The sequence below is a fragment of the Leopardus geoffroyi genome, chromosome D1 (assembly GCF_018350155.1).
Source record: "Leopardus geoffroyi isolate Oge1 chromosome D1, O.geoffroyi_Oge1_pat1.0, whole genome shotgun sequence".
In the NCBI taxonomy this organism is placed as follows: Eukaryota; Metazoa; Chordata; class Mammalia; order Carnivora; family Felidae; genus Leopardus; species Leopardus geoffroyi.
This window is the reverse complement of record NC_059329.1, coordinates 56,705,938-56,727,034: the sequence shown is the minus strand read 5'-3', so window position 1 is coordinate 56,727,034 and position 21,097 is coordinate 56,705,938. Positions and strand designations below refer to the sequence as shown.

At 45.7% G+C, this 21,097-nt stretch overlaps 1 protein-coding gene and 2 non-coding genes across 3 annotated transcripts; all 3 read left to right on the top strand.

Moving 5' to 3' along the window:
• The first annotated feature begins 10,460 nt into the window (after positions 1-10,460).
• RPS3 (ribosomal protein S3) lies at positions 10,461-15,807 on the top strand. Its single transcript, XM_045483990.1, has 7 exons — positions 10,461-10,586; positions 11,789-11,919; positions 12,190-12,283; positions 12,742-12,836; positions 14,251-14,438; positions 14,900-15,096; positions 15,743-15,807. Exons 1-6 carry the CDS (start codon positions 10,557-10,559, stop codon positions 15,091-15,093), a joined length of 732 nt encoding a protein of 243 aa, XP_045339946.1. The 5' UTR covers positions 10,461-10,556; the 3' UTR covers positions 15,094-15,096; positions 15,743-15,807.
• Positions 11,484-11,632, top strand: LOC123602799. The gene has a single exon (XR_006714569.1). It is a non-coding gene; the product is annotated as a small nucleolar RNA SNORD15 (small nucleolar RNA).
• On the top strand, positions 14,648-14,792 carry LOC123602798. The gene has a single exon (XR_006714568.1). It is a non-coding gene; the product is annotated as a small nucleolar RNA SNORD15 (small nucleolar RNA).
• Positions 15,808-21,097: the final 5,290 nt, after the last annotated feature.

Genomic DNA, 21,097 nt, shown 5'->3' with positions numbered 1-21,097 from the left:
GAGGGAGACCCAGAATTGGAAGCAGGCTCCAGGCTCTGAGCCATCAGCCCAGAGCCCGACGCGGGGCTCGAACTCACGGACCGCGAGATCGTGACCTGGCTGAAGTCGGGCGCTTAACCGACTGCGCCACCCAGGCACCCCCCTTCTTTTTCCTTTTAAGCGGTTACCAACAAGCTTGAAATTATCTATGTGCTCACATTGTATTTCTACTGGACGGCGCTGGTCCATAACCTTCCCCCAGGCACCCGCCTCTTTTCCGCTTCTTGAGAAGCTGTGGTGGTGTCTAACGAGGACCTGTCAGCCAGAGGTGCACGCCGCCCCCACCAGGGTTCTTAATTTGAGACAACAGGACAGAGGCTGGGACTCCCCGCGACCCGGGTGCGTCCGCTGCGCTCTGATGCCCTCTAGCGGTTCCTCTTCCAAGCCGACCTCTTTTGTGGTGGGATTGGGCTGGGCTGGGCTGGGCTGGCCTGGACTTGGAATGCTGAAACTCTTTGTGGTCCCAAATTCATTCCACTCACGTACTATCCTGCTTCGATTTTACTTTTTACTTTTTATGTTTTTGAGAGAGAGAGAGAGACGGACAGACAGAGCATGAGGGAGGGAGGGGCAGAGAAAGAGGGAGACACAGAATCTGAAGCAGGCTCCGGGCTCTGAGCTGTCAGCACAGAGCCTGATGCAGGGCTCGAACCCACCGAACCATGAGATCGTGACCTGAGCCGAAGTTGGACGCTTAACTGACTGAGCCTCCCAAGTGCCCCCCATTTTAGTTTTGATTTTAATTCAAAGTTGCCATACAGAAAGAATTTACGAAATGTCCTGGTCCCTAGTTCCTATCTTCTCAACAGGTCTGCATACAATTCGGATGTCACAGGTATCTCTTCCCCAACGTGGCTTCTGGTTGGTGGAAAATTATCAGTATTGCATAACCCTTTAAATTCCTGGATGTTAATAAGTAATTTTCTTGAGGAGGCTAGAGTTTTTGGTCTTAGAAGGCAGTTTCCTTTGGTTGGCAAGATGGGTTAATATCATGGCAAACAGGTCATAAAGCGCATTGTGAGGACTTGGGGGAAAATGTATATAAAGTACTTAGCATAGTGCCTGGTTCTCTTATAAGTTCTCAACATGTGGAGATATTGTATACAAAATTACTTGTTGGGGCTCCTGGGTGGCTCAGTCAGTTGAGCCTCCGACTTCTGCTCAGGTCATGACCTCGGGGTTCAAGGGTTCGAGCCCCATGGAGGACTCTCTGCCATCAGCACGGAGCCCACTTTGGATCCTCTGTCGCCCCTCTCTCTGCCCCCCCCCCAATTGTGCGTGTGCCCTCTCTCTAAAAAAATAATTAAAATTTCATTTTTTAAAGTTTTTAATGTTTTAGTTTATTTTTTGAGAGACAGAGCGCCAACAGGGGATGAGCAGAGAGAGAGAGAGAGAGAGAGAGCCACAGAATCCAAAGCAGGCTCCAGGCTCTGAGCTGTCAGTACAGAGTCCAATGAGGGGCTCAAACCCACCAATGCAAGATCATAACCTGAACAGAAGTCTGATGCTCAACCAACTGAGCCGCCCAGACACCCCAAAATAAATAAACATTTTTAAAAAATTACTTGTTCTTTACACAAGCAGAGATATTCTGAGTGTTGTCGCTAGATGCTTATGTCCCTGTATGCTAGGACTTTATTTCAGACCTTTTTTGATGAGTAAACAGAGGGTAATGGGAAGAAAGGATATCAGTAGGTCACTGAGCCAGGAAAACACCCAGCTGGTTTGGGGTCTTCCTGGAAAACCACCCAGCTAAATGAAACCTGAGTCAGCTTGGCCAATGAGGGCAAGGAGAGTTGCCAGAAAGAGGTCATGGATCCACTCCGAGGGACCTCTGGATTCGTCAGGGTGCACGAAGGCATTCACAGGGTTGTGCACAATAAAAATATAAGTTCAAAGAGAGGATGAAACAATATAAAATATGCAGCTGTTCAAGAAAAACTCGTTTGTGTATTTTTTAAGTGGATAATTGTGGGTATCAAATCACTGTGGCATTCATATTCCTATGGATTATTTTATTTTATTTTTTTAAGTTTATTTACTTATTTTGGGAGAGACAGTGTATACAGGAGGGACAGAGGGAGGGAGAGAGAGAGGGAGAGAGAGAGAACCCCAAGCAGGCTCTGCACCGTCAGTGCAAGGAGCCGAATGCGGGGTTCGAACTCACGAACCCGTGAGATCATGATCTGAGCGGAAATCAAGAGCCAGACACTCAACCGACTGAGCCACCCAGGTGCCCCGCCTATGGATAATATTAAAAGAGTGACTAACTGCTATATTTTAAGGTGCTGCCATTCTGATGATGATGGAAATTATAGTCTTTGCAAGTTTATTTAAACTTACAGCGAAAAGTTCTACCTATGTTAAAGTTCTACACAACTTGAAGTGTACGAAGAATCACCGCATCCTTCAAATTCTTGTAGGGAGAACGTGAGCGCAAAATTTTCAAGACCGGGGTCTAGGCTGCCTACCCAGGAGTGGAATTGCTGAGGTTTGGGGATGCACGATCGACATTCCTCAAGGATACTGAACTTTCCAAAGCAGCTGTGCTAATTGACATTGCCCCCCCCCCCCCGCCTCCCCGCAGTGCAGGGCCAACGCCATTGCTGTCAATCCTCCCCCGTGGTCGATGACTGTGTGCGGTCTGCAACATTCAGGAAGCAGCTATGTCCGTTGTCTCCCTGGGAAAGTGCAAGGCTAAGCAGAGGTTGCTTGCAGCCAGAACTCCAGGCCTTCCGTGCCTGTAGGATCAGGGCCCGGAGAACTAGATCAAATGGTTCTAATGGCTTCGCTCTACAAAAGCCCAAAGCACCGATCTCTGAGAAAGAGGTCTCTCTGCTCACAGCCAGCCCTGTCATACCCCAGGCCTGGCTCCTGCCCCTGAGCAGCGCTGGCTACATGCCAGCTCTTGGCTCTTGCCTTCCCTCTTTGTCTCCAAGCTAACCAGCCGCCGTTCACACGGCCTTGCTGTGGGCAGGGAACTGGGCAGCTGGTAGCACTGGCTTCTTACCATCCTGTTCCTATCCTCCCATCACCTCAGTGGAGTCCGTGAATTCAATCTTTTATGTGTGGTTTCACTAGTCCAATCCTGGGGAGCCAGCCTCCTGCCTCTGGTTTGTGGAGCATGCCCACCTACCTGGCTATGTGCTCTCCCACATTCTTAGCCCCCTGCATTTGGCTACCCGAGATGCTCACTTGGTTAGTGGACCAGGGGAAGAGGTAAGGAGTACCCGCTGAGAAGAGCTCCAGCCCCTCGCCCTTCTGGGAAAGAGCTTGAGCAAAGCGCTGTAGTTGCAGATTGTGGCCGCCAGAGGGCAAAGTAAGCAAAGCTTTGGAAGAGCAGGTTTCGGAAAGGTGAGATTTCCCCGTTTCAAAGTGAAACTAGACAGAGTCTAGTGCCCCACTTGTGTTCCCCATCCTCGAGCTGGGTTTGGTGACACCTTCTCAGAAAGGCTTTAGCTGGTCTTTCATACCTGCCTGCCCTCCCCTTACTCGTCCTTGTTACAGCTGTCCTTGGGCCCCACCTCTCCAGACCACATGCTGATCCCGTGCCCTTGGAGGAAGCCTGATGATGTCTCCTCTTTCCAGATGAAGGGTCTGAGCTCCAGAAGGTTAATGAATTGCCTGAGATCACAACGCCTGTAAGTGGCAGCATTGGGATATGAAACAGATCGAGCAGGCTTCGTTATTTCCCCAATGCCCCCCTCTAACCCTGCTTCCATCCCCTCAGCATCCTTCTGGCAGGGCTCCAGCATCCTTCATGGCCCCCGTGCATTGTGGTGACACCATTTGCGTGACGCTGCAGTTGCACATCTATTCGTGAGAATATATCTCACTGCCTGAGGAGAGATCTGGGGAAATGTGCCCCGATATGTTTACACTGCTTAACCAGTACAGCATCGTTTTTATTTCCTTCTTTATTCTTTTCCATGTTTTTTATGAATGCATTTTATTTTTTGAATCAGAAAAGAAAGCTATTTTCGTAATGAGGGAGGTCAGCCCCTTCCTTTTGCCCGAAGTGTCCACTGGGCTGGCAAACACCCACGTGTCTTGTGAGCCTCAGCTTAAGGATTGGATCTCTGTGACATCCTTTCAAATAACCTGTCCCCTCAGTACTCTATTGCCCCCATCGTGACACTTACGATGCTTATCACACTCATTTATCTGTATCCTTCACCTCATCCCAGATCTGAGCAGGGGCTGGGTCAGATTCATCAGTTTCCCCAGGACCTGGCATAAGCCGTGGATCCATGGAATAACTAATGCTAATTGAGCACTTACTATGTTCTGGGCGCTTAACTATGTGCTAAGCATTTGGCCTGTATTAATTCATTTCACCCCACAAGCACCCCATGCGGTTGAGGTGGGTTTACTATTATTTTCATCCATTTAATAGATGAGGAAATTGATGCAGGCATAACCTGTTTGAGGCCACGTGGCTAGTAAACCAGCAGACCAGGGGTGGGTACCTAGGCTGTCTGGCTCAAGTGTGTGACCTTAAACACTAGGCCACCCTGAAAAGTTGCTTGGAAAAATTCTGCTGGACGAGAAAACCTGGAATTTCTCCAAAGTGTCATTCAACCTGAGAAATGTTTTGCCTAACCCCAAAGGCAAGGATTTAAATCCATACCCCAGCCTGCCGTGTGGGTCTAGGGGCCACATAGGCAGTTCGCTCAGAAAAACCTGAACGCCGAGTTCACCTTTACGCATTCACCGGATCACGTGGGCTCGGTTTATGGAAGAGAGAGAGCGGATGTATGTGGAAGAAGGGCTGTGATGGTCTTACTTTCCTGGTGCTAGAGCTGCAGGAACGATCCTGAATGCCCCCTGATGGGTCTCTTCCACCTGTCTAGAGTGGATCCAGGCCAGAGTGGGGTCCTAGTGATGTGGAAAAGGTTGGGGTTTGGAGCCAGTGGCCAAGAAAGAATTCTTGAGACATCTTCGGTGCAAAAAGGTGGTTTCATTAAAGCACAAGGACAGGACCCGTGTCCTGGAGAAAGAGCTGCACGGGGGTTGTGGCGGGTAATTGATTACATACCTTCAAGTGGGGAGAGGGTTAGGGATAGCGTAAGTCTCCAAGGAATTTTGGAATCAAAGCCTCCAGGACCTTGAGGGGGCTAGCCAGTGTTAGGAAAAGGTCATTTTTTTTTTTAATTTTTTTTTCAACGTTTTATTTATTTTTGGGACAGAGAGAGAGACAGAGCATGAACGGGGGAGGGGCAGAGAGAGAGGGAGACACAGAATCGGAAACAGCCTCCAGGCTCTGAGCGTCAGCCCAGAGCCTGACGCGGGGCTCGAACTCACGGACCGCGAGATCGTGACCTGGCTGAAGTCGGACGCTTAACCGACTGCGCCACCCAGGCGCCCCAGGAAAAGGTCATTTATTACTGACCTCAGTCATGAGATCCTTCAGATGTGTATCAGTGGGCCATAAGCTTGGAGTAGGATTGCCAACATATATGTTGGTGGGGGGCGGGTAGAGATAAAGGAAGTTTCCAAAGGAATTTTCATATGTTAAAGTAGACTTACAGGATCCCGGGGGTTGGGCTAAGATCACATCTTGCCCTTCGCAAAGTGTCATCATGGAAGCAGCTGGGTTCCCAGAGGAAGGTCACTCTGCCCGTCTCGAGGACTTGTCGGTGGACTGTAAGTTGTCAGGAAATTTAATTTTTTCTTCTGCCTTTGTTTCCCACATTGTTAGGACCTCAACTGAGCATGAAATGTAGCTCTGAGCTTCCCAACGCCCCAGGCAAACAGAGAAACAAGATTGGTACGTCAACACTCCAAGTGAGCTTTCCTCTGTTGTGTAAGTCCGTGGGCAGTTGCCGACTGCCCGTGCCCTGCCAGTCACTGTGCCCAATCCCAAGAAAACAAGAAGACAGACACCATTGATCTCTGCAGTGGAAAAGAGTACAGCAGCACTATCCAGTGGAAATGTTGAGGGCCTCAGATGGGAGCCATATATGTAATTCCAGTTTTTCTTCTTTTTTTAATGTTTATTTATTTTTGAGACAGAGAGAGAGAGAGAGAGAGAGACTGAGCATGAGCAGAGAAGGGGCAGAGAGAGAGAGGGAGACACAGAATGTGAATCGGTCTCCAGACTCTGAGCTGTCAGCACCAGAGCCGGACGTGGGACTCGAACTCACAAACTGTGAGATCATGACCTGAGCTGAAGTCGGCCACTTAACTGACCGAGCCACCCAAAGGGCAAAAGAAACAGGTGAACTTAATTTTAATAGTATATTTTAACTCAACGTGTCTAAAGTGTTATTGTCTCAATATATAATCAATATAAAAATTACTAATGAGAATTTCTTCGATTATATATACCTTGAAGTCTGGTGTGCATCGTATACTTATAGCGCTGTTCACTCTGACCAGCCACATCTCGAATGTTCAGCATCCCCGTGAGGCCAGTGGCTATTGTATGGGACAGTACAGATTTAGAATTTAAGAAAAGAAACTTTTTTCTTTACCTTAAACTATCAGAAGAAAGGATTATGGCATTTGGTGCTGGAGGCTGGGGCATTCACATTGTTTCACAAGTGGTCGTGTGGTCAGAAATCCAAAATGTATGTGGCCCTTGCGTTTTTTTTTCTTTGTTATTTGTATTTAAGTTCACAAGTAATGAATATATATATTTATTATAAGGGAAGCAATAAAGTAAATAGCCCTTTCACCTCCCTCAATACTGTTCCATTCCCAGAAGTAGGTTTAGTTCCCCATCAGTTGAGTAGAGATCCTTCGATGTATCGTTATGCATATATATTTTATTTTACCATACAAAGATATTGCACAGTGCATATTGTTCTGCAATCTGTTTTTCTGGTGTAGCAGTATCTCTTGGTGCTCTATGCATATGTGCACCTCATTCTCTAATGACTACATAATATTCCACAGCCATTTCCCTACAGTTTTGGGGCTGTTTTTAATTTATGTTTTCACTATTAATAACACTGCTATAATGGGCATTCTTTATTTATTTTTTTTGATGTTTATTTATTTTAGAGACAGAGACAGAGCACAAGCGGAGGAGGGGCAGAGAGAGCTGGAGAGAGAATCCGAAGCAGGCTGCAGTCTCTGAGCTGTCAGCACAGAGCCTGACGTGGGGCTTGAACCCACGAACCGTGAGATCATGACCTGAGCCGAAGCTGGACATCCAACTGACTGAGCCACCTCAAGCATTCTTTATTTTATGTTTATTTATTTTTGACAGGGGGGATGGTGGAGAGGGTGCAAGTGGGGGAGGGGCAGAGAGAGAGAGAGAGACAGAGAATCCCAAGCGGGCCCCCCCGCACTGGCAGTGTGAGCCCAATGGTGGGTTCAAACTCATGAACCATGAGATCATGACCTAAGCTGAAGTCAGACACTCAACTGACTGAGCCACCCAGGTGACCCATAATGAGCATTCTTGCACCTACCTCCATGGATATATGCCAGGGCAAACCACACCTTCGGTCTTCTGGAATTTCAGGACGGTATCTGTGTGGCACTCACAGAGCCCAGGCATGGCCTGCATGGCCAAAAGGCCATATGTGTTCTCCCACCCACGGCTCCCTCTTCCAAGTTCCGAGGACACTTCTGTGGCACTGGGGGCTCAACACAGTGAGCCTTGGTTATACTTTGGATGTCCCAGGGGAGATTAAGGCACCCTCACAGTCCCTGCTTCTATTAGAGTTCAGGGTATTGTGGCCACTATTATTCCTGCGGTGTTATTTTGAGTAATACATTATCTTCTTATAATGGTCTTAGATAAAATGTAAGGCATCATGATAAAGACAAAGGCTCCCTTCACGGGCTTCCTTCTGGAACCAGAGGACAATACCCAGGCAGGCAGCCTCTCCTAGTGTTGCTGAGGAGCTACCGTGGAGCCTCGGGGTGGATTTACCTCCAAGAACTTGCCATGGTCTGATGCTCAGCTTTGAGTCTCCAGAGCCCGGTTCAGAAATGGCACTTGCAAACAAATTCGTATGAACCGTGCTACTAGGAAAGGATCTAAAACCAGAATTCATGCATTGATTTGATTGCTCGTCAAAGTTTATTGACACTGGGCTCGAGCCAGGCCATATCCCAAGCTCTGGTTATAACGAACAAAACAGGCTTGGTCCTGATGGTCTAGTGGGACATAAGCAGGCCATTCCAACCCAGTGAAATGAGGTATGGTGGTTATGGGATCGACGAGGAAGAAGTGACATATTTAGCACGGGGAAGTAAAAGAACAGTATCACAGGAAAGAGAAGGCATGACTGCTAGAGCAAGGTCTCAAAGGAACAGAACTAAACTTGAACCAGAACACAGAGGGGTGGTCGACCTTGGGCAAGAAGAGGGTCTCTTTCCTGAGCAGGGAGGGATGGCCAAGGGCACACACAATCACAGGACGGGTGAGGGGCAGTTCTTGCCTGTACAATCTACCGGGGGCAGGGGTTAGGAGGGAAGCTGATCACTGAGAGGGAGGGGAGGCTCTGGTCTGGCAACGCTTACAACAGGCACCGTGGGAGAATGAGGGGCATATCTGGACGAGAAAATATTCTGACTCCAGCATGCAAGGCTGCTGCTGTCCCACAGCACCCAGGTCCTGTGTGAGGGCACAGAAAAGTCAGGTAGGCAGACTCATCAGGGCGGACGCTTTATCAGCCTGGCACCACCGAATCAACAAACCATGGAGCTGGATGAGGAAGGGAGTGAGGAGCAGAGGGAGATGACCCAGGGAGAAAAAAGCCTGATCCTAGGTGCCTCATCTCAGTGAGGGTTGTCACCAAGCGCCCACTGCTGGCATCAGAAATTGGGGTATCATTCTCAACTCCCCCCTCAACCGCAATCGATCACCAAGATACCCACCAAGATGGGTTCACAGCCTAACTATCTCTTTGGCTCATCTACCTCTTTTCATTTTCCCTGGTCTCTCTCCTCTGCTCCCCCCCAGAACTCTGGTAATTCTGTGATTATAGGACAGATCTTTGCATCGGAGTTGTTTTAGTGCTGGGGAAAAGCTCAGATGGCTTCTAGGGCCAGACAATAAATAAGCGAAGCTGCCAGGGGCTGTGGCACACGGGAAAGCCCTTCACCATCTAACAGGGAAGGAGAGTGCTGCATGAGGAAATGTGGGCCTAGTATTCTGCTAGATCTATTTTTAGGAGAAGCCTAAAATAGTTTTACAGAGAAATGTCCTGATTTTAAGTGTAGGCAAACTATTCAAATTTAAAATAAAACTGCTCCTCCTGAAACCAATATTGCAGTGTATGTTAACTAACTAAAATTCAAATTAAAAAAACAATAAAATGCAATGCATCTGCAAAAAACAAAAACAAAAAACCCACCTTCATCACAGAGAAACTTTTTCTTCTTCTTCCTTTTCTTTTTATTGTATCTATATGACATGATAGGTGTTAGCTGAACTACAATGGCAATCATTTCACAATATTTGTAAATAAAACTGTATGCCTTAAACTTATACAGTGATGTATATCAGTTATTTCTCAATAAAACTGTTGTTGAGGTGTTTCGGAGTGAAGTGTGCTGATGTCTGCAATTTACTTTGAATTTTTTTTAATGTTTATTTTTTGAGAGAGAGACAGGGTGTGAACAGGGGAGGGGCAGAGAGAGAGGGAGACACAGAATCCAAAGTAGGCTCCAGTCTCCGAGCTGTCAACGCAGAGCCCGATACGGGACTCAAACTCACGAGCTGTGAGATCATGACCTGAGCTGCAGTCAGACGCTTAACTGACTGAGCCACCCAGGTGCCCCTACTTTGAAATGCATCAAATGATGCACTGTTGGGTGGATAGAGGGATGGATAGATGCTTGATAAAGCAAATACGGCAAAGGTGTCAGTTGGGCGCCTTGGTGATGCACATATGCACAATCCTTTCCACTTTTCTGCACATTTGAACATTTCAAAATGTAAGGGGAAAATTTTTTAGTTGAAGAATAATTGTGAGTCCACGAACCATTATTTTTGCGACTTCCATTACAAGTTTTAACGGACTTTATGAAAGTAAGGTACAGGTAAATGAGTTCATAACATAAAGGGCATAGAACGGTCCCTAGAATATTTAATAAATATTAGATATTATTAGTGTCATCATTTGGAACAGGAAATGGTCACAGATTGGAAGAGCTGGGCACCTAAACGGATTTCATGGAGGGCTTTCAGCTGACTTTTTATTACAATGTATAGTGTAGGGACCAGGATTCCATGCTGTTGCTGTATGACCTTGTAACTGTAATTTCCATCTCTGTGTCTCACGTTGCTCACTTTTACGCTAATGAGAGTTGGACTGTAAGCTCCCCTGCAGTTCCAAAGTTCTGATTGATCTGCTACTCTTCCTGTTTCTGCCTATAGGGGTCTCCATTACCCTTCTTCCCCGCCTCCCCTTTAACGCTTTCCTAAAAACTACAATTTCCAGGAGGGCCCACAGGCGTTGACGTCGCGCAGTTCTTTGTCGTCGCTCGCGCCCTTTATACGTACTTCCGCCGGCGAGCCACTTCCTTTCCTTTCAGCGGTGCGCGGCAGCAAGATGGCGGTGCAAATTTCCAAGAAGAGGAAGGTGAGACCCTGAGGGCCGGTCCGGGGAACCGTGGCGCCGCGCGGGTCGGGGCTTGTGGCGATGCCTTCGCAAGACTTGCGGCTTTGGGTCCTGCCTCGGGAAGCGGCCGTGGCCGCGTGGCGTTCCCGCGGGCTGCGGATGGCGGCGGATGGAACGCGGGGCCCGAGCCGGGCGAGCGCAGTTCGGCGGCGGAAGTCAGGCAGCGAGACATTTCTGCCGCTTCTGGCAGAGAGCAGAGATGAGCGCCAGGCGCCCCTCCTGCGCCGGAGAAAGCGCTTATGAGCATTTCTTGGTCGACAGATAGCTTTACTAAAGGAATGCTATGTGGGGAGCGTGAGCCATTTCCCACCACGTCTCACACTGTGGCTTTGGGTAGGAGAGGGAGCAGCGTATTCGTGCTTTATTCGTGGCAGGATGCCGCCTTCTGACCCCAAAGACCTCAATTGGAAAAGCTACTGTCAGTTTCTTGCTACGTCTGGGGCCCAAAGGAAACTCCTGGAGGAAGAGAGGAAGGAGACCCGGGGAGAACTTGAACTTTTCGAGCTTTAACTTTTCGCTTTTCCGTGGGCGAGAACTGTGTAAAGACCCATTTGCTTTAGAAAGAGGCAGCTTGTCGTTTTTGTGTGTGCATAACATCTCGTAGATCCACACAATTTTCGAGTTAGAACTTGCCAGTTTTGTAAGACCACAGGTACTTGACCGCAAGATAACGTGGTTGGGGTTCTTCTGATGGTCCAAGTTGTGTCTATGTGGGACTGCTTAAGTCACTGTATTTTCACCAGTTCCGAGGGTAGTGTCTCTGCTGTTCTGAGTGAGTGAGTGGTAAATGTGCCCTTTTCGGGGCAGCTTTCCGTTCAGCATGTATACGTACATCCACATAAACACGTCTTAAAAACCCTTCAATGAAGAGAAGATGACGAGTCTGACTGGAGGTTTTCTCTTTGTCCGGGGAGCCCCTACTTCGTGCCGTGTTCTGTGGCAGTGTTAAGGGCCCTCGGGTTAAAGTAACTTCCAAAGGACGACCTAGAGGCATTTGTCTGAGAAGGGTTGCCCCGTTCCAGATGGAACAAGGGTAATAGAGAGGTGATGGGCTGGTTGTTAGAGGTGTGGAATTTTGATGAGAGGGGCCCTGGCAGAAGGACTAGGCAGGAAAAAGTTACCCTGCATCCATGTTTTAATTGCAAGTTTTATCTTTTGGTTAGTTTGTCGCTGATGGCATCTTCAAAGCCGAACTGAACGAGTTTCTCACACGGGAGCTGGCCGAAGATGGCTACTCCGGGGTTGAGGTCCGAGTTACACCAACCAGGACAGAAATCATCATCTTGGCCACCAGGTGAAGACTCAGTTTTCCTGGTTATCACCTGTAGTTGTATATGCGAGGACGGTGTATTCTATACATTTAAGGGGACAACCGGTGAATTGGCCTTACTAAACGTACGGTTTTTATTAATGGCATTTTAAATCTAATTCTAGTTCTTGTTATCTAGAATTTATATATCCTCGTGTCAGATGAATGAGACTTTACTACCACATGCATATAAGATTTAAAGTCATGTCCGGAATTTTGTGAGAGTTATAAATTCTCCCTCTTTATTTTCCTAAGGACGCAGAATGTTCTGGGTGAGAAGGGCCGGCGGATCCGAGAATTGACCGCTGTGGTTCAGAAGAGATTCGGTTTTCCTGAGGGCAGTGTAGAGGTGAGTGATCTTGGCTTACGCCAGAGATAACTGTGGTCCTGGAAATGGTTATTTAGAGTGGTACTTCTATAAACTCTTAACGTCATGTAGATCTTAGTTATGATCACTAAACTTTATAAATGGAGTGGTATTTTGTTGAAGGTCTCTTAATAAGCAGTGGGCTTCAGTTTATAGGCCTGTTCTGCTCGTTTCTGGTGGTTAAGGGATTTTTACATTCAGTTTGGGTATAACGGTATAATGGATTGGCTACTCCCTCAGTTGGTGTAGCCGTAGAAGGAGCTAGGGGTGGGAGGGCAATAAGGAAAAGTTCGAACTATATCACAGTGCCTGTTACTCGTGGGTAGCAGAAGTGTTTAGTACTTGAGGGATGCCAGCAGTGATACATGCTGGCATGATGAATGAACTGGTTTTTTGTAGAAAACACTGGTTTAAGGCTGTGACTTGTTTTCTTCTTAAAGCTTTATGCTGAAAAAGTGGCCACAAGAGGTCTGTGTGCTATTGCCCAGGCAGAGTCTCTGCGTTACAAACTCCTAGGAGGCCTCGCTGTGCGGAGGTAAGTGTCTTGAACCTTTTAATGACTAGGGAACTCCAGGGAGAGGAAGTTAGGATTCTTGTTGAAGTTACTCAGATCCATTAAGTGCAGGGATTATAAAGAGGTGAGACATAGTCCTGATGGGAGAGCTTATCTGTATGTATGTATGTAGATAGTGCTATGAGGAGGGATGGACTATAAAGCCATGAGGTGGCTAGATGGCTCTGGAGCTGGGCCTACTGGTAAGATTTCAGTAGGAGTTCTTTGTGTAGTTTCACTATTTGTGAAGTTATCGGAATGCCTTGCTTGGGTGTTTGAAATTCAGTCAGTAGTCATGCGGAGCCCTGGCAGGTTTTTCAGCAGGGGAAGGACATGAGAGCTGAGCTTTAGGAACGTTGACCTGATGGGGAAATAGGTAGCAGGAAAGGCTGTAGGCAGGACTTCTAAAAAAGGCTGCCTGCCTGGTTTGAGTACCAGCCACACCGCTTAGAACCGTGGTCCTCAAAAGCTTGGTCCCTGGGCCAGCGTCACTGTCCTCATCAGAGGACCTGTTAGAAATAAAACTTGTCAGTCTCCACCCACTGAAGTGGAAAGTGGGGGTGTGGCCCAGCAACCTGGTCCAGGTAATTTTTTGTACACGGAGAAGTTTGACTTGGAAGTTCTGAGACCTGAGCCTTACTGAGTTTCTGACCCTCGGATCTCCTATTTGTAAATGGAGGTCATTACATCCACCTCTCTTTTTTGTGGTGATTACATGAGATGATGCGAAGGGGCCTAGATCCTAGAGTGCCGGGTCCTACCTTCCCTTCCCTGTCTAAAGTGGCATCTAGCTCTCCCAATTAGTATTTCCCAGGGTATGCGGTGATAAACGAGTTGGGGGCATGATATTTTAAGGCTTACTGTCAAAGAAACCTAGAAACCTCTTTTTCTAGCACTCTAGTCAAGGTGGCTAGGAACCCACATTAGTAGTTAGGGTTCCTAATGAATGTGAATTCTGGAGATAAGGGGGCACTCAATGACTGGTGTACTTCTGGGTTCTTAAACTGAGTGCTTACCCAATTGTGAAATGCTGAGTTTTCCCACCCTCACCATTTAATTGGCCTGGAGTGAGGTCTAGACTTCACAGGATTTTTTTGTTCTATTTTAATCTTCTTGAGATGACCCTAATGTGCAACCAAGGCTGGGAAGCATGTGGTTGGAAGGATTTGGTAAATATTCCCTAAGGAATTAGCCTAAGAGGAGGTGTGATGGGAATGAAGGAGAATTGCCAGGGTCTGGTCAAATTTATTCTCCATTAAAGGAACGTTGAAGAGAGTGCAGACTAATAAGTCTTGTGCTTTTTGTATCTGTTTTTTAACATGGTGGGGTGTGGTGGGCTTGAACAATCCTGTCTTTGGTGATGGTAGGTGGGTATCTGTCTCTTGTTCTCCCAAAGGGCCTGCTATGGTGTGCTGCGGTTCATCATGGAGAGTGGGGCCAAAGGCTGTGAGGTCGTGGTGTCTGGGAAACTCCGAGGACAGAGGGCTAAATCCATGAAGTTTGTGGATGGCCTGATGATTCACAGCGGGGACCCTGTTAACTACTATGTTGATACTGCTGTGCGCCATGTGCTGCTCAGACAGGGTAAGCAGCTGGGAGTGCTTGGGGCAAAGGGCTTTTAGCAGATAGATGTGCTTTCCACGCACACCGCAGTGTTTGGGGAGTTCATTTTGGGAGTAGTGGAGCATGTTGATACTCCTTGGGTTTACTGATTAATGTGCTGTATTGAACTGTGAGAATTACTGAGATCAGTCAGACCCGAGAGTTGGTTTGCTCTTAGCCACCTGTGTACCCTTCGGTGATGATACGATGACGAGTCAGAAAGGTCACATCCTGCTCTTGGTCCTTGTCAGTGCCATGTTCTGTGGTGCTGTGCATGGGTTCCTTTTGCAAAAGTGTCCTGTTCATTGATTGATTAGAGGCATTTGTCTGAGAAGGGACCAGACCCAGGGGTGCTTGAGTAACCTACTGTCCTCTTCTTTCTGTCCTGTCTTACCATGGGATCGGTGCAGCCCCAGCTAGATTCTAACTATGGCATCTTCTAGGTGTACTGGGCATCAAAGTGAAGATAATGCTTCCCTGGGACCCAAGTGGTAAGATTGGCCCTAAGAAGCCCCTGCCAGATCATGTGAGCATTGTGGAACCCAAAGATGAGATCCTTCCCACCACCCCCATCTCAGAACAGAAAGGTGGGAAGCCCGAGCCGCCTGCCATGCCTCAACCAGTACCCACAGCATAATAGGTATGTCTCCAGGGACCTCTTGGGGTAGAGTAAGACCTTATTCCCTGTCTTCCTATTAATAATTCTATATCCCACACTGTGGTAAGCACTTGATACATAAAAATTAGATTATACTTGCTTTACGACACAGGTTGGATCCAGAGGCCTATTTACCCAGGGATTCTGTTGGAAGGAGTATTTGCTTTTCATCTCTTAACGAAGTTTCTCTGTTGGGGTGCCTGGGAGCCTCAGTCATTTGAGTGTCTGACTCTTGATTTTAGCTCAGGTCGTGATCCCAGGGTTGTGGGATCGAGCCCCGTGTTGGGCTCCATGCTGAGCATGGAGCCTGCTTAAGATTCTCTTTCTCCCTCTGCCCCTCTCCCCTGCTCATGGTCTCTCAAAAAATTCCTATGTTTACTGTGTTTGAAATAAGTTTTCCTTTATTTGCTTAAAATCATCAAGGCTCTCTTGTTAGTTATTAGTTGCCTGTTCTTCAGCAGCCTCTTCAGTTAAAATAGTAACATCAAGCCTCTTCTATGCCCAGCACCTCTTGTGTGTTCTGGGTGTTCTCTGTGTATATATTCACACAAACCCTAAATGGGAAATGAAAGAACCCAATATTCAGGTGAAGATTCTGTTCTTATTGTTGTGCTTTATTCTGTTTCAGGGTCTTCTTGGCAGCTGGATCTGGAGTTTGGATTTTGCTCTCTAAAGACCTCTAATAAAATCTTTGAAAAAGACGCATGGCCTGAATGGACTGTAGGTCCACTATTTGGACTGATAATTCTATTGCCCCAAGGGAATATTCCTTGATTGATTCTTTCGGCTGCCAGGAAATCCTTGGTTTCAGCTGTGCTTACGAGGCAGGAGTCAGAACAGGAGGAGCCAAGCAGAGTTAACCAGACCCAATATCCCATAAATCTGGTGAAAGCTGAAGGCTGATGGTTAATAGGACAGTACTTTGATTCATTCACCTGCAGTTTGGTGTTACAGGTTTAGAAGAGGGATATGTTTAAGATGGCTTTTTTTCCTCTGATGTATAAGGGAATCTGTATTGCATATAGAAAATGAGTGTGTTTTATTTTGCCCATTCTATTATATTTTGGGTCATTATACACTATAGGTAGTGTTCTGCATTATTCTCATTGAATCCTGAGTATCTCTAAAGTGTAAAGGGAATTTGCTTGTGCTACTGAAGAGCCTAAAATGCTGAAATACATTTTCCTAAGCAGCATAGAGCTGTGATTAGAATCCACATTTCTATGCTCAGTCCTCTGAGCTATTACACTCTAGAAGAACATTTACATGTCTACAGTTGGTCATATTTGAAGCATTTTCTGTTGATGGGCTTTAAGAAATTGAGTTCTCCTAGTTTCTTCAGGTGAAACTAGTGCAGGACAGGCTGGCAGGAAAATCCTACGTGACTAGTGCATGAGTTACATTGGGAACGCAGTGACAAATGTGTCTCTGCCCTCCCCCTTTCAGGGGCCTTTGATGTTTATCCTTTATCTAGAAGTAACTTCATTGTTTTTTCAGTTTTTAGTAGAGACACTCCCCTTTGGAAGTCTGTAACCTCTAGGATAGCTAATGTGCTAATGACCGGTTACTGTGTTCTAGGGAGTGGAATGTATTGTATCATTAGGAAGCAGAGCCTAAATACAAAAATGAATGTTTATTTCCCCATGCTTCTCAACTTGAGGTGACAATTTCTCAAGCTGATGAAAGTTTTCTGGGAACGGCTGAGGGTGAGGTGGTTATGAGCAGGCAGGCCTGGTATTGGGCCTCCTCAGTAACTATATACAAGTAAAGTGAGATTTGAGTGCCTTGATTAAATGAGTCTGTACCCACCCCCAAATCTAATGCAGTATAGGCAGCTATCATAAAGTCTTATTTATCCTTTATGCGTAAAACTAATGGCATTTTGCAATTTTACTGAAAATGTTGAGCCAGGCTATTTAATTCTTGTATTTTTGGACTTCTGTAATTTGGTTGTGAGGGGATTTTTGTTGTGAAACGAGTTCAGCTAATATAAGCATCCAGAATATTTGGTGCTAGAAACAGATTAAGGCAGTCTTGCTCATCTAAGACCTCAGTATCTAGTACTGGCACAGCCAGTCACAGGTCTTTGTATATTAGATGGGGCGATTAAATTCCTTAACTTCCAATCCACTTAAAACTGAAAGTTGGTGTGTGGGGTTCAGTCGTACTGTTATGTAACTCCCCGCCAGGGGGTGCTGTAGCAGGAAATAAGTACCAAAGTAGATGCTTGGGGAAGAATAAAATGCCTTGAATAAAGTAGCAGGTTATTAGTGTGCATGTGTAAAGCTTGAGTTACTCAGATGAAGAAAGGGAGGCTGAAAGCTGGAATGTGAGAATTTGAGAATAGGCCCAGGGGCCAAGCAAGGGTCCCAGATCAATGGACAACACTCAATATGGAGAACCAGGGAAAGTACAAAAACTGTTGGCACCAGAGGACAATGGGTAAGGGGTTTCTTGGTGGTGTTTGGGGGGGGGGGGGGGTCAGCATCCAGACAGAAAGGTCACTTGTCACAGGCTGCTCTATCCCACAGCAGAGTGATAATGTGTAGAGTCTGTTACCTTCAGCCCCTACTTGCAGTCAGCCAGTCTCCTCTAATTGGGAAATTAGACAAAAGCTTATGAGAATGTCCAAGCCTGGTGGGGATGGGGATAACCTTTTTCTGCCTTTAAAAAGGAGACGTGGGAAGATGCTGGGCTTTGCAGTCAGACTTGGGTTCAAATGTGACACAGGCACTGGTGAATCTTTCCCATCAATGTCTCTCCAGTCTGTTGGAGTTGAAGATCTAACAATACCTGTCTGTAGCATATCATCTAGTGTACTATCTCTAGAGACAACAGCTGATAGCCCAGGCCTTCCAGCCAGAGTCATTCAAAACCAGGTTAACTTCTTGGTATGAGCATGGGCCCATCAATGTCATCTCAGCCTTGAGCATGTGATTTCATAGCACAGTGCCTGACCCATAGGAAGTCCTCTGAGTGTACTGGATGTTGTTACTATTAGTACTTAAGCAAATCCTCTTAGAAATGATTAGTAGCTTAACTTCATGGTATTGGATTCTCCCCATCCTAAGGGCCTTGACCATAGAGACGGCTTTCTGCTTCTGCTGGAAAGTGGGCATAGCTGATCAGGTGTCACCACATTCTGCAGGTGCTGAAATTGGCCTCTTACCATGCCACATCCCATCTAGTGGTTGTTTCTGAGCCCTGAGTTTGCTATGTATAAATGTAGCTGTTCTGTGTTAGGGCCTGCCAACACCAGAGCAGTAAGTCATTTAAGTATCATTTAGAGTCAACATTTTCTTTTTTTTTTTTTTTTTTTTTTTTTTTAAATTTTTTTTTTTTCAACGTTTATTTATTTTTGGGACAGAGAGAGACAGAGCATGAACGGGGGAGGGGCAGAGAGAGAGGGAGACACAGAATCCGAAACAGGCTCCAGGCTCTGAGCCATCAGCCCAGAGCCCGACGCGGGGCTCGAACTCACGGACAGCGAGATCGTGACCTGGCTGAAGTCGGACGCTTAACCGACTGCGCCACCCAGGCGCCCCTAGAGTCAACATTTTCAACTTAAAGTTTTTCTTACTATTTTTTCCTCCTCAGGGACATGAGATTTTGATGTTATTTTATCCTTGAAACCATTTCCCTATTTGTTATTGATCAAAAACTACATGTATAACTTGTTAAGCAGCATGACTGGTGAGAAAATTGTTATATTCCCTGAGCTTGCTGTAAACATTCCATTAATCTGAACATCCCTATAATGGGCTAGTTATGTCACTAATTTCATTTTATAGCAACTTTAGCCCACATGATACATATTAGAGGAGGGAATGTATGATTTCTCTTAGGCTTTGGAAAATTCTTAGGCTATCTCAAGATCCTACTTAGGGTTTGACAAGTGACATGAAGCCCTAGATTGGGAACAACTTACTCTAAACTCAGATTTTTACAAGTAAGAGGCCCCAGTGGCTCTGAAATTGAAATGAGACCACACCTTTGCTGCTCAGTCCTGTATTGTACTAGCAGCTCAGCCGGCCAGGTGCAGCTGGGCCTTTGTCCACTGTTGGGGGAGTGCTGCTGTGATGGGTTCATCTCACCCTCCACCCTCACTGGCTGGCCATGGACTGCCCCTATGACCAGCCTGTACCTGCCAGTCTTGTGTGGTGAATCAGAGGAGCTGGAGTGTTGAATTGTAAGTTGTTGACAGTGTAGAGGGCTTCCCTTGTCTTTGAGAATATTTTTGCTCTTTAGAGGGAGAGCATAGACCCAGCAATGGGACCGCTTTCCCATCAGGGACAAAGGAACAGAGGTGATGGAGCTTTCCTCACTGGTTTTCCCTCAATACGACAGGAAGACTAGCCATCGCTATTTACCATCTAGGTCCAATAGACACCATATCTTTTAAATTTTAAGTCACTTTACAAATAATTTACGGAAGAATAAAGGGAAAGTGGGAAACAGTTATATATTTTACAAGTATTGAAGTGTTTACTAAAATTTTAAAGTTTATTTTTGAGAGGAGAGAATCCCAAGCAGGCTCTGCACTGTCAGCAAGGAGCCTGGTGTAGGGCTTGAACCCAAGAATAGTGATATAGACCTGAGCTGAAATCAAGAATCAGACACTTAATCAACTGAGCCACCCAGGTGCCTCTAAACTAAAATTTTAGCAAGTATTAGCACAATTCTGAATATGCTGAAAACCATTGAGTTCTACCCTTCAAATGGGTGGAATTTATGGGATGTGGATTACATGTCAATAAAACTTCATTCATATATTCATGAAAATAGATATTTATGTATATGTATGTATATACATAAATGAATTAAACAATTTTGTATTTTCCTTGCCTGGGAGACAACATACCCCAAATGAGCACCATCTCTTAAATGTGGTTAAATTCTGGTCAACCACCCTGTGTGAAGCTGGAATGTATTCATCTTGTAACTACTGATCCCAGATTTCAAATATATCTCTAGTAGGCTCTAGCTTCTTCTGGGTTTTTGGCTTACGTTTTGTTCAGTTTTGCACTTGCATTGTCTACATGGAATACTTTACAATTTTTTGATGGCTCATAATGTTGAAAAGACATTTTCTTTGCTCCATAATTTTAAAACATTTTTGATTTTAGGTTTATAAAGATCAATTTGAAGGACCAATCTAATGAATTTTTAAAACATCTCCAGCATCTGTTTCCCTATAGTCACCTTAGTACACAACTGCCTCAGCATGTCTCCACTTAACGAACTGTAACAAACTATATCAAGTAAATGTTGGGGCACAGGCATCATAAAAGATGAGTATTGTACAAAATAGGATGGTACAGGTCTTTGTCAAATACTGTGTGATGAAATCCTTCCTGTTGATTGACTTAAAATGCCATATATCCTTTCTGTTTTTAGAAATAGGTTGTTCACTCACCAATTCTTGGGTTTGAGAAAATTCATCTACGTGGGGTTTTGCTTATGTGACCAGTTTGCATCCCCAGAAATGAGAGTGCTGCCGTGTCCCTGCATTTACTTTCTGGTTTGTCTGTATTAAGTGTGAAATGTCCTCTGTCAGTTTCCTTCTCTTGGGCATTCTGTCATTATGGGCAGAGAATGAAAAATCCTGAGTTCTCAGCTGACGTCTCGACTTCTTTTATACCTTCTTGAAAGAGATATGCACTATAGGAAATTTAGTATGGAAACTGAAAGATGATGTAATAGTAATGACTTATTCACTACTGTCTTCCTTCTAGGCAATACCATCATTCTTCCATTTGATCATTGTAGTCTTGTTTGGGAATAACTGATGAGTAATGTGAAATAATTTTTAGGATGATTAAACAGCAAAATTTTTCAAGATACAGGAAAAATAAATTCATCATTATCTCATAATGTATTTTAGATTTATAGATGAATCTAATGAATCTGTATGGTCAGTGCAAGATAGAATGAGTTTTATTGTTTTTAAAAAGTAAATTTCTCATTGTTCTTTGGAAGCCCA